General features: G+C 37.2%; 1 protein-coding gene across 1 annotated transcript in view; it reads right to left on the bottom strand.

Moving 5' to 3' along the window:
• LRPPRC (leucine rich pentatricopeptide repeat containing) overlaps positions 1-12,262 on the bottom strand; it is a 111,663-nt gene that overhangs the window by 35,179 nt on the left and 64,222 nt on the right. Inside the window, exons 24-25 of the mRNA XM_042932148.1 lie at positions 9,064-9,188; positions 8,477-8,583 (exon numbers count right to left, since the gene is read on the bottom strand). Coding sequence (XP_042788082.1) covers positions 8,477-8,583; positions 9,064-9,188 — 232 coding nt within the window. The remainder of the gene's footprint in view (positions 1-8,476; positions 8,584-9,063; positions 9,189-12,262) is intronic.

Consider the following 12,262-nt stretch of genomic DNA (forward strand, 5'->3'; position numbering starts at 1 on the left):
TGTGGCTGTAAAACAATTATTTTACAATTCTCATACTGGAATAAAAGGAAAACCAATTCACACATAATTCCAAGGATTTGTCACTCTAACTATAGTATTTTCATCATCTGTAAGAGGGCTTCACCATTAAATACTACATTTCAATCACAGCATTATGATAAGAAAACTACACACTCATTAGCCCTGGCTGCTCCAGTCTAGAGGAGGTACCTTTACTGCTTCCTCCACTCCGCTTTGTTGACTAAACCAGGTACCCCTCCAATCTGATCTCTTATTTATAAGTCTTCATTATTTTTTACCTCTGAAAATAATATTGTACAATGTTAAATTAAGGAACGAAGCAGACACTAACACCTCAGAGTTTTGGCAGAATGACAGAAAAGCTGGTACAGCAGAAGCTGTGTAAGTGTTCTCATTCTAACTGTGCAAGTATGCACACTTGGGGATACAAGAACGAAATGCTGAATAAATTACTTGTTTAAATATATTCTCAAATATCATTAATATTTACATTTGCACACGATTTCTACTCAAGGGTTTTCTCATCTAATTACCTGTTTTGTTTCACATGAATTACACTGAAAATGAAACCAAATGAAATCTAACGTATCCAAAAAGCCCTTGCAAAAATTCTGGACAGTCTTCATTAGAAGAAGGCAAAATGCCAGGACTACTACATTCATTCACTTATAACTTTCAACGTTAACGCTGATCCAAATGCCAACAATCTAAAGAGCACAACTTCTATGGTAAACTCTTCCTTTTTGTGGCTGATTAATCTGCCTGTCACTGGCAGGACAGCTTATACAGCAGATATTCCTATGTTTCATTTTGAAATTGAGAACTGTTTTCACATTATAAATCTCAATCATCAAAAGAACATCTAGGTCAGATTAACTAAATCTCCTAGGCTGCTGTAATAGTCTACATTTCTGGCTTATCTCTTAACATCTTATTGAATTTTAAACACTACAAGTTGAAAGCAAAAATAGAAAATGTAATAAAAATATGGAGAACAGAATTCTAATTGGGATGTCAAATATAACTTATCAAAAAAATCAGTTAACACTTAATTAAAACAATGAACTTACCTAGTTTTTTTTTCTCGTTTTGCGACAATCTAATTAATGGACAGTGAGGATAAAGTAATTACTGTAATAAAAAACCTGGCATGTTTGTTTCCCCCTGGGTTACTGGGCTTCAAAACATTCTTTGTGATGTTCCAATTTAGTAGTAAGTTCACTTGTATAAGAATAATAGTAATCCAAAAGAAAAAATAATTTTCATTTAATTTCATTACATTACTCTAATATAAATTTCCTGTTATTGTAATAGGCTTCTATACATACTAGTAAAAATACCTATCAAGTAATTATTGTCTTTAAAGCAGAACGAGATGAAGATTCTTCTACTTCAAATCGATCTCAAGGAAAACTATCTTAAATTTGACTCAAATAGAAGTTTTTACCTGTTTTGATTTTTCCTGCCATTAGTGCTAGAAACATGAAACGGAAAACAAACAACTACCCTAGCCCCACACCCTCTAGGCAGCATGGGAGGAAAACCAAGTGCATGAGACGGACCGGACACACGAAAACAACAAAAACCCAACTATTTATGTCCATAGCTAGAATAGCAAAGGAGGAAAAGGGTATCATGGAACTTACTAAATCTTCCAATATTTGTCCTTTTCTCTAAAATCTTCAGAGACTGACATAAAGACCATGTCTAGAGTAGTAAGGAAAATATGGCTGAGCAAGTCAAACTAGCAGACTAACTATGGTAAAGTAAACACGACCCATTTAACCAGGCATTACAGGAGATACTAAAGAGAAGGGGTATGAACTGGTATGAGAACTGACATCCATCTCTTGAAATGTGGGAGATCACAGGGGAAAAAACTAGCTCTAAAAATCCTTCTGAGGGGCGTCTAGCTGGCTCAGTGGGAAGAGCGTGCAACTCCTGATCTCCAGGTTGTGAGTCTGAGTCCCACATGGGGTGCAGAGATTTCTTAAAAATAAAATCTTTTTTAAGATTTGGTGCAGAGCCCAATGCAGGGGGCTCGAAGTCACAAACTGTGAGATCATGACCTGGGCCAAAATCAAGAGTCAGACGCTTAAGCAACTGTGCCACCCAGGTGCCCCTAACCTTTTGGTTCTAAACACAAAACCATAAAAAGAAGAAAGGTTTTGCCCCCTGAGAAGATAGCAAACTTATTCTGGCTACAATGTGATGGAAGGGTAACAGCAGATAAGAAGAGGGAGAAAAATCAAGAGAATAATCTGGAGAAAGGATAAGTTCTTTTGATGGCTTAGATTACTAAGGGGTCAAGAGATCATGGAGGTCATACTGCAATATATAAATGCATCAAATCAACATGCTGCATGCCTTAAACTTATGCAATGCTGTATCTTATCTCAATTTTAAAAAGAGAGAGAGATCACAGAGATAGGAATTGGTGTAAAAGAACCAAGAGAAAATATGAAATCAGGACCCAATTTCAAATTCCATGCCTACTACTAACTAAACCAGCTCCACATGGACACTCCGAACTAGTTTCTTTGCCCTAATTACTTCTCAGAGTTGTTTTGTGAGAGAACCCCAAGCAGGCGCTGCACTATCAGTGTAGAGCCTGATGTGGGGCTCAAATTCACAAACCGTGAGATCATGACCTGAGCTGCCACTAGGAGTCAGATGCTTAACCAACTAAGCCACCCAGGTGCCCCCATAATAAAGTCCTTTCTTAAATGAGAAAATACCATTACACTATATGCCAACAAATTGGAGAACCAAGAAAAAATGGATAAATTTCTGGAAACATACAACCTTCCAAAACCAAATCAGGAAGAAATAGAATATTTGAACAGATCAATTCCTAGCAATGAAATCGATTCAGTAAACAAATAAGTCCCAGGACCAGATAGCTTCACAGGTAAATTCTACCAAACATCGGAAGAAGAGTAAATACCTATTCTTCTCAAATTCAAAAAAAAAAACAGAAAAGAAAGCTTCCAAATTCATTCTACGAGGGCAGCATTACCCAGATTTAAAAAAGTAAAACCATTTTAGTTTATGATAATTTCTAGCTATGGGACTAGAACTTGGGAGGTACCTCTAAAGTACCAAGAGGTACTTTAGACCAAATCTCTGCTAAGATAATCATAAAAGAGGTATCATCTACAAAGACAGAACCGGGGCACCCAGGTGGCTCAGTCGGTTAAGCAGCTAACTTCGGCTCAGGTCACGATCTCACGGTCTGTGGGTTCGAGCCCTGCATCGGGCCAGGTTCTGTGCTGACAGCTCAGAGCCTGGAGCCTGTTTTGGATTCTGTGTCTCCCTCTCTCTCTGCCCCTCCCCAGCTCACACTCTGTCTCTCTCTCTCTCTCTCTCAAAAATAAACAAACATTAAAAAAATTTTTTTTAAATAAATAAAATAAAGACATAACAAAGTTTCTGTCTCTGTGTATCAGGGTACTTAATGGTAATAACATTTCACCTACTTCTAAGAAATGGTCCTATGTAAATAATCTGAAAACCAAATATACCTGTATCTATAGCTTAAGATGTGAGTTATGATTTCTTTGTAATAGTAAACATTTTTCTCAAAAGAAAAATGGGCAAATAAACTTTAGCTTCACTTATACAATGGAATGATAAGGTCATTAAAAATAACGCTTAGAAGAGTTCTTAATTACATGGAGGGAAATGCAGAAGCAGTGATGTAGGGTAAAGCTATGGTATGATTTATTTCAATTATATATAAAAGAAACAGGCACTGAATAAAGTACAGAAAAACCACAGGGATGACTAGACGAGTAGTGAGATTAATAGTGTGTCTTCGGACTTGAAATATTTTAAACAGTAACATGTGTAGTAAATTTTGTTTGAGTCTATTCACAGGGGAAAAAACAAACGTCAGATTGATCATCATAACTGGTACAACACAGAATACAGTTCACAAAATATTTACCTGATATTATTAAATAAGTTTGTAAAAATAATTTGTGAACATTCCCAATTTCATTCCAGAATGTGCCAGAAGAACACTGAGAGGAACTAGGGATAGTTAGCCTGCAGAGGATGAGACTGCAGGAGAGAGACAAAAGGTCTGACTTCAACACAGGGAAGGTCACGCAGAAGGAAGGGAATAAAACTAACATTTATTAAGTGTTTGATAATGCTGCCCCTCACCTGCTTGTGCTCTCTCTCAAAATAAATAAATAAACCTTATTTAAGGGGGGAAAAAAAAGGCACCTGGGTGGCTCTGTCGGTTAAGCGTCTGACTCTTGACCTCAGTTCAGGTCATGATCTCACAGTTCATGAGTTCAGGCCCCACATCAAGCTCTGAGCTGATGGCTCAGAGCCTGCTTGAGATTCTGTCACTCTTTCTCTCTGCCCCTCACCTGCTGTGCTCTCTTTCTCTCTCTCAAAATAAACAAATAAACTTTATATTTAAAAAAAGTGTTTGATAATGTACCACTCTTTGAGTGTTATCTGATAGAGTCCTGAGAGACAGAACAAGACAGAAGCACTTTCTTACCTCAGAGCCTTTGCACGGGGAGTTCCCTCTACATGAAATGTTTTTGCCGCCACTCTACGTGGCTGGCTCCCAATCCATCCTTTAGTTCTCATCCCAAACATCACTTTCCCAGAAAGACTGAGTCTGGAACAGACCCTTTTTATGGCAATTACTACATTATATAGACTCATTTTTTTAAGGTCTTTCTCTAGGATTAGATTGCAAGATGTCATCAGTAATTATTTGTTAATGATATAAAGAAGAAAGGGAGAGAGGGAAGAAAGAGACAGGGAAGGAAAGAGGGAAGAAAGGAAGAAGGGAGGGAGGGGAAATTGGTCAAACAGAATTGACCTGGAGGGCATTATGCTAAGTGAAGTCAGGCAGAGAAAAGACAAATACAGTATAATCTCAAACTCCTAGAACAGTGGTTGTCAGGGGCTCAGAGAAAATGAGGAGACGGTGGTCAAAGGGTACAAACTTCCTCTAGAAGATGAACAGGTTCTGGGGACCTAATGTACAACACAGTGATAGTATAATATTTGAAAGCTGCTGAGAGTAAATCGTAAATGTTCTCACCATAAAAAAGAAATGTAATTATGTGAGGCGACAGAGGAGCTAACTAACATTACTGAGGTAATCATTTTGTAAAACATAAGCAATCAGAGGCGCCTGGGTGGCTCAGTTGGTTAAGTGTCTGACTCTTGGTTTCAGCTCAGGTCATGATCTCATGGTTCGTGAGTTCGAGCCCTTCATCGGACTCTGCACTGACAATGGAGAGCCTGCTTGAGATTCCCTCTCTCCCTCTCCTCTCTCTCTCTGCCCCACTTTCTCTCTCAAAATAAATAAATAAACTTAAAAAATACAAGTAATCAAATCAACATAATGTACACTTAAACTGACACACTGTTATATGTCAGTTATCGCAATAAAGCTGGGGAAAAAGAACTATTTAGAGATTTCCCTTTCTACTTCTTTGCTCTACCTCTAATACCTGTAGTAACCTTCCCAGACCCCATCAGACTCTCAAATGTTAAAGTACTACTATATTCATCAACCCCCACCTCATACTCTATTTTCTCCAGAAAGTCTTGCCTAATTTCCTTCACTGGGAGTAAGTTCCACCCTTGAACTTTCAGAACGATTCATACTTTTCTTGTAGCAGTTAACATTTCTCAGTCTCATATAGTAATTATCCTCACGCGTTAATCTCACATTCAAAGAGCTTCACATTAGTTCTTAGTCTGATTTCCTTTTCTCTCTTACTTTCATTTGGAAGAGAATACTTTCTCCGAGTATTAAGAATATGTATGCTCATTATAGAAAACTCAGAATATACAGAAAAGTATAAAGTAAAATAGCTATAAATCCAATCTCCTGCAATAATCCATGTGTAGAAATAAAATATAAAGGCTATGTTAAAAGGTATTCTATATGATATATGTACATGGGCTCATTTAAAAAACAACACAAGTTGCTGTTACACTGAATACTGTAATACACACTGAATCCTGTCTCTTCTTTCTTCATTTAATGTGAACATTTTCATAACTGGTTTATCTGATCTCTCACAGTCCATGAAATACAAAGAAGCTTCACCGTACATTCTGCTTTGAAAACTCAACCCCAGCACATCTACCCACTGATAAGACACTATTGGCATTTTTGGAAATGATAAAGAATGTTGCTCACTGTTTACAATATTCTTTCATACACTGATATAGTTGATTAATTTTTATTATTTTTTATATTTCAACAATTCTTAGAAAACTATGAGAGAGAATTCCAGGTCTTGAATTTTTTTATTTTTTTTTTTGGCGGGGGGGAGTATGTGAGAAAGAGAGAGAGAGAGAGAGAGAGAGAGAGAGAGAGAGAGAGAGAGAGAGAATCCTAAGCAGGCTCCCTACTCTCAGCATGGAACCAGACGCGGGGCTCAATCTCACCAACCATGAAATCATGACCTGAGCCGAAATCAAGAGTCAGGCACTTAACTCAGCCACCCAGGTGCCCCTGGGTATTGAATTTTAATAGTGAAAAAAATAAGTAAGTTCCCACTTTAATTCAATTCCAACTAACCATCAAAAAAAGAAACTAAAAATGTGCTTCAGTCTATTCTCATGTATTACACACCTGCTGTCCTACCCTACAACACGGCAGGGGTTCCACAAAGCCATTCTTTATCCTTTAAGCAATTTTGTACACATCCACTATGAAAATTCTGTCATCAGTAGACAGCCATCCCTAAATGATTATGCTCAATGATGTGGCATTTGGCAAAGCTTTAAAGTAATTAAGAGGCAGTTTTCTCTTGCCTATTCATGTGACAACATGTACCTTTCTACTGAGCATCATATTGTGAATTGCACAGGGTAAAGAAGATAACACAATCCCTACTTTTGAGGGGCAAAGAGAATTAATATTATTGATTACTACCATAATCCAGGAAACATGCAAGCTGCTTTACATACATTATGTGATTGAATCTTAAAGAAAGATACTATATTACCTTTTATAGATGAGGAAGCTTAAAAAGGTTTAGTAAACTGTCCATTACCACACTAGCAAGTAGATGGCAAAAGGCAAACTCACTCTTATGCCTTTGGCTCTTCCTATAACGTGTTGCTTATTCCATAAAGAGACACGCATGATTTCCTACTGTAGAGCCACTCGCCACCATTATCTGAATACCTGAGCTTCATTTCTCCTCTGATCAGTGCCCTAATACTGATACCATGCATACAGAGCAGAAGAACTCAAAAGACTTCTGAAGAGGTGAATCTTAAGAGCTTCCTGCATTTTCAGATACACTGTGCACTTTCAATGAAAGAATTTATACTATTTTCTAGAAAATTCAAATGGACTACTTGAGCTACAGAAGCACCTGTCCAAGACAGCACATCCCACTTCCCTCTGACAGGAGGACAGATTGAGTTGTAAGACAGACAGACAGACAGACAGGGAGGAACATTCTGAATCAGTATCACAGTCTTCCCTTTGCATATTTTTCTGCGAAAAACATCAAGAGAAACTAAAGATTTTCTGGGTTATATAACTACATTTTCAATTTCATGATAAGCAGTCATCAATATACAAACAAGGAAGCCACACATCACCTTTGGGAAGTTTTGGAAAAAGACACAGAATAATGGCAAAGTATGATCTGACAGAAACATGATTAAGGATATATTTACAAGTCTATTGTATTTATTTCACATTAAGTATTTTTTCTTAAGGTAATGGGTCTATCCTCTGTAGAATGTTTTATGTAGAGGAAACAGAATTGTGTAATAGTGAAATTAATCATAATTTGGACAGACTTTATATAGTTGCCCTTTGACTTATCAATTTCAGTAAGCAAAATTTCAATCAAGCCTAGATAAAATACACTAATCCTAAGTAGGCCAGGTTTGTCACCTACCATTTCCCATAAGCTGCTTACATAGTTTAAAAAAAAAAAAAAAAAAAAAAAAAAAGGAGAAGAAGAAGAAGAAATTTTAAATTAAATGCCAAACAGTTGCAGACAGCACTTGTTTGGCTGATTAACTTGTAGACAAGCATTACAAATAAATCTGAGCATGGTCTGCAGCAAATTAAATTCCACTGCTTTTAAGAACAAAGAATTCCTTGGCAAAGAGGATTAGCAACTTTACACCCAGGAATGCCAGTTTAATTTAATTGTTCCACAATCCAAGATTTAATATGCAAATATCATTTTGATACATAACAGTGAATTTAACAAAGTGAGGAAACAAATTCAATATACAACCAGGCTGCCTTTTCTGAACTGTAATTACATACAATAAAGAAGCTGGCCGAGTACCCCCCAGCCACCATTACTGGGATTGAATTATATTAACATGAATCAGAACAACTGTAATTAAAGGTTAAAATTCTTAAACATATTCCAATTAAGAGTCTAAATAGCTGTCCAATTAGAATACTGTAGCTAAAAAATCGTACCTCAATGATCTTCTTGGCCTCTTTGTAATTTCCTGTTTGTAGGAAGGCGAAAAAGAGATCATACAGCATTGTCATTTCACCTTGTTCTTGGCTCACAAAGTTCATTGCTAGAGAGGAAAGAAAAAAACAAAGCAGAGGAAAAAATACTAAAACACTTGAAGTTCTGGACAAATACAAGAAAACTTTAAAACAAATACTTAGAATGACTTAAAGACTGATGCTGTATCAACCTATTTTCTGTCACATTCCTTATCTAAGGGTATACATTTATGCCAGTGAGGACCTAAGATTAGCTTCACGGAGGACTGGTGAGGGTGAGGGGGAAAAACTCCTCCTAAAGGCAGATTACCAAGAAGCAGAGCAAAAAATAATAGAGGGGCAAGTTTGCAAAATGAACAGTTGTTACAATCAAGGACATTTATAGCATTGAAAATCTACCTTTTTAATTTAGAATTTAATTTAGAAGCACAACAAAGTTTCTCTGGATGTGCTTCCCTTCCTGTTAAATTTTCTCTTCACAGCAATGCATTAAGATTAAGCAAGCAAGAGGGGGAAAAGAATACACCAAGATACTGGAGGTGACCAACCTTTCTGAATTAGATCAGTCTCGCCTTTCTCTATTAGTTTACATAAGACATCATGAATCCTTGGTAATACTTTATACTTTTCATAGCAGTCAATGGTGACTTCAAGAGCGGCATTTAAGTCATCCCTTGGAAACATCAAAATATTAACAATGAATACACAATGACCAGTCAAAATGTACAAGATGAGCTTTACTCAATAAAGCCAAAATGGGGAGGGGGGAGGGAGAGAAAATAATCCTTATATAGTATAAATAAATGTTCAGAGTACAGACATCATGAGCAGTTCCCTATTGTCCCTCCTTTATCTTTTATTATTTTGTTTGCTAAACAGCACTCTTAAAAATAAGTCCAGGTGCACCTGGGTGGCTCAGTCGGTTGACTGTCTCAATTTAGCTTAGGTCACGCTCTCGTGGTTCATGAGCTCGAGCCCCACGTTGGGCTCACAGCTCTCAGCACAGAGCCAGCTTCAGATCCTCTGTCCCACTTTCTCTGCCCTTCCCCCACTTGCCCTCTCCCTCAAAAATAAGCAAACATTAAAAAAAAAAAATCCAAATGGGGGAGCCTGGGTGGCTCAGTCGGTTAAGCATCTGACTCTTAATTTAGGTTCAGGTTATGATCCCAGGGTTGTGAGACCAAGCCCCACATTTGGCTCTGTGCTGGGTGTGGAGCCTGTTTAGATTCTCTCTGTTTTTCTATCACACATGCACGCGTACTCCCTGTCTCTCAAAAAACCCAAAAAGTCCAAATAAATGAAGGCATTCTCTGAGATTATTACAAATAAAACCTGATTTCACATATTAAGATGCTATAAGAACACATTATTTCTAAAAATAAGGACTACTATCAAATATTTTTTCCAAATACTTATGTATGTTCATGGCCCTTAATAATTCTAGATTCGGGAAACTTTATGAAATGCCCAGCAATAACTACCAAGGAATTTTTGAGTACTTTTTTCTTTTTTTAAGTAATTTCTACACCCCGTATGGGGCTCAAACTCACGACCCCAAGACCAAGAGTTGCACACTCCTCCGACTGAGCCAGTCAGGTGCCCCTTGAGTACTTTCAACTTTATCATCCTAGTTTTCATACTGCCACCCCTTAGACAAGGAGAAAATAACTTCAGGATTCATAATACAGAAACCTTACTGTGGATAAAAACTAGGATATTCTTAAGATCAGTGAATTCCAGGAGAACCCTGAAGAAATTTCTCATTAGAGGGTGAGGTTTTCAAAATTATTTCCAGGAGTACCTGACTGGCTCAATCAGTGGAGCATGCAACTCTTGATCAAAAAGAGTTGTGACTTTGAGACCCACAGTGGGCATAGAGATTACTTAAAAATAAGACCTTAAAAAAACATTATTTCTAATTGTAAAGTTAGGGCTTCTTTTCTGTGGTAATAAATTAAAATAAAAAGATATTTTCTAAGTCAGAGTTTCTTCAGGTTTTTTTTTAATGTTTATTTTTGAGAGAAAGAGAGACAGAGGGCGAGCAGAGGAGGCAGAGAGAGAGAGAGAGAGAGAGAGAGACAGAGACAGAATCCGAAGCAGGCTCCAGGCTCTGAGCTGTTGGCACAGAGCCCAACACAGGGCTCGAACCCATAGGCTGCAAGATCATGACCTGAGCCAAAGTCGGCCGCTCAACCGACTGAGCCACCCAGGTGCCCCAAGCCAGAGTTTCTTAAACAAGAGGGTGAAAAAACATCGTTATGAGTCCTCAAAAACCACTTTTTCCTTTAAAAGGAAAATGACAGTGTGAGAAATGTGTAAGACCTTAGAAAAACTGTAGAAATTGTGTGATCCAATTCTACATCCCATCCTCCTTTATTTTAAAATAGATGAGAAAATGAAGGCATGTACAGACTGAATGATTAGCCTAAGGCTACTAGGTAAACAGAGGAAGGCACTGCCTTCGGGTCCCTAGACTTCTCACTTTCGGCTAACTACCTCTACTTATACATTATGCTCTATTTACAGTACTGCTGTTTGTTTAACCTTATAATAAGGTAGTGCAATTTGGAAGAGGAAATTAAGGAGTTTTGAAGAGAATGTATGAAATATAGACAGACAGGCATGGTTAGTGACAGTTCATAACAAGCTCTGTGGAGAAAACACCTTTCTCTCACACATGCAACAGTTTTCAAAAGGAAGAAAGCATTTTTAAATTTTCTGTTGAAGCCCTAACATTTTGGTCCATTATACAAATGTTCTGTTGCCCGAGACTGAATTACTATTTTATCTAGATTAAGATTTTAAGCTCTACTGAAAGGAAAATACCACGAAGAAGTGTTAATTTTACTGCAATAATACTGACACAGTGAAAACGAGCCGATCCTGAGGGAGCTCTACCTTCTCCCCTTCCTAAGCCCTGTTTACAGTGCATCTTCTGGCACCCCACAGAGTCATTTGAATTTTTGTCATTTGGGGTGAAGACTAAATTACAGGTTAATTTCAAAACTGCAAGTAGATGTTGCAGGCTAGATTACTGTCATACAAGAGAAATGCTACAGTAGCTACCACATACGCTATAAACCTTTATATAATCAGTATTTCCCCTTGCTTCAGACACAAGTTCAGTTACTAGCTTTCTACAATTCCACTTAACGGAAAACCACTAAAATATTTTCAAGAGAATAACTAACACATACTGATTTTTCTAAAGCAGTACGATCTGCTTTTTCAGATCAACTCCCAAACTAGAATAGTATGTCTCAATTGTATTTCCTCTACATTAGGTCAAAGCTATCAATAAATGAATGAATAATTGTTCTGTCAATCAAAGAGACATGTTAACAGTCTTTGGTCTCCAAATACATGCTTCTGAAGATTATACATACTCAGAACAACAACAGAAAAGACAAGAATAGCAAACTGGAAATAATTCATATATTTGTTAGTAATTTTAAGTACCACTGTTACTGTTCTCAGGTTGCCAACAACATGAGTTAGAAATCTATAATGAAACATTTCATACAAAGTGTACTCATGACAGAAATGAACTAATGTAATGACCTGGGGTGGGGGGGTGGGGGGAGGGAGGAATGAACTAATAATTAGCCGGCTCTTTTCAATCCCTATCATCTACATTCTGACTTGTGGCTGATTATGTCATTTTAAAAAGAGATAAAAATATCCATGTTTCATATGATATGATGTCATCATTAATCTTTCCTATTAAAGCTTAAAAACTTGGGTGAT

This window comes from Panthera leo, chromosome A3, assembly GCF_018350215.1.
Source record: "Panthera leo isolate Ple1 chromosome A3, P.leo_Ple1_pat1.1, whole genome shotgun sequence".
Taxonomy (NCBI): Eukaryota; Metazoa; Chordata; class Mammalia; order Carnivora; family Felidae; genus Panthera; species Panthera leo.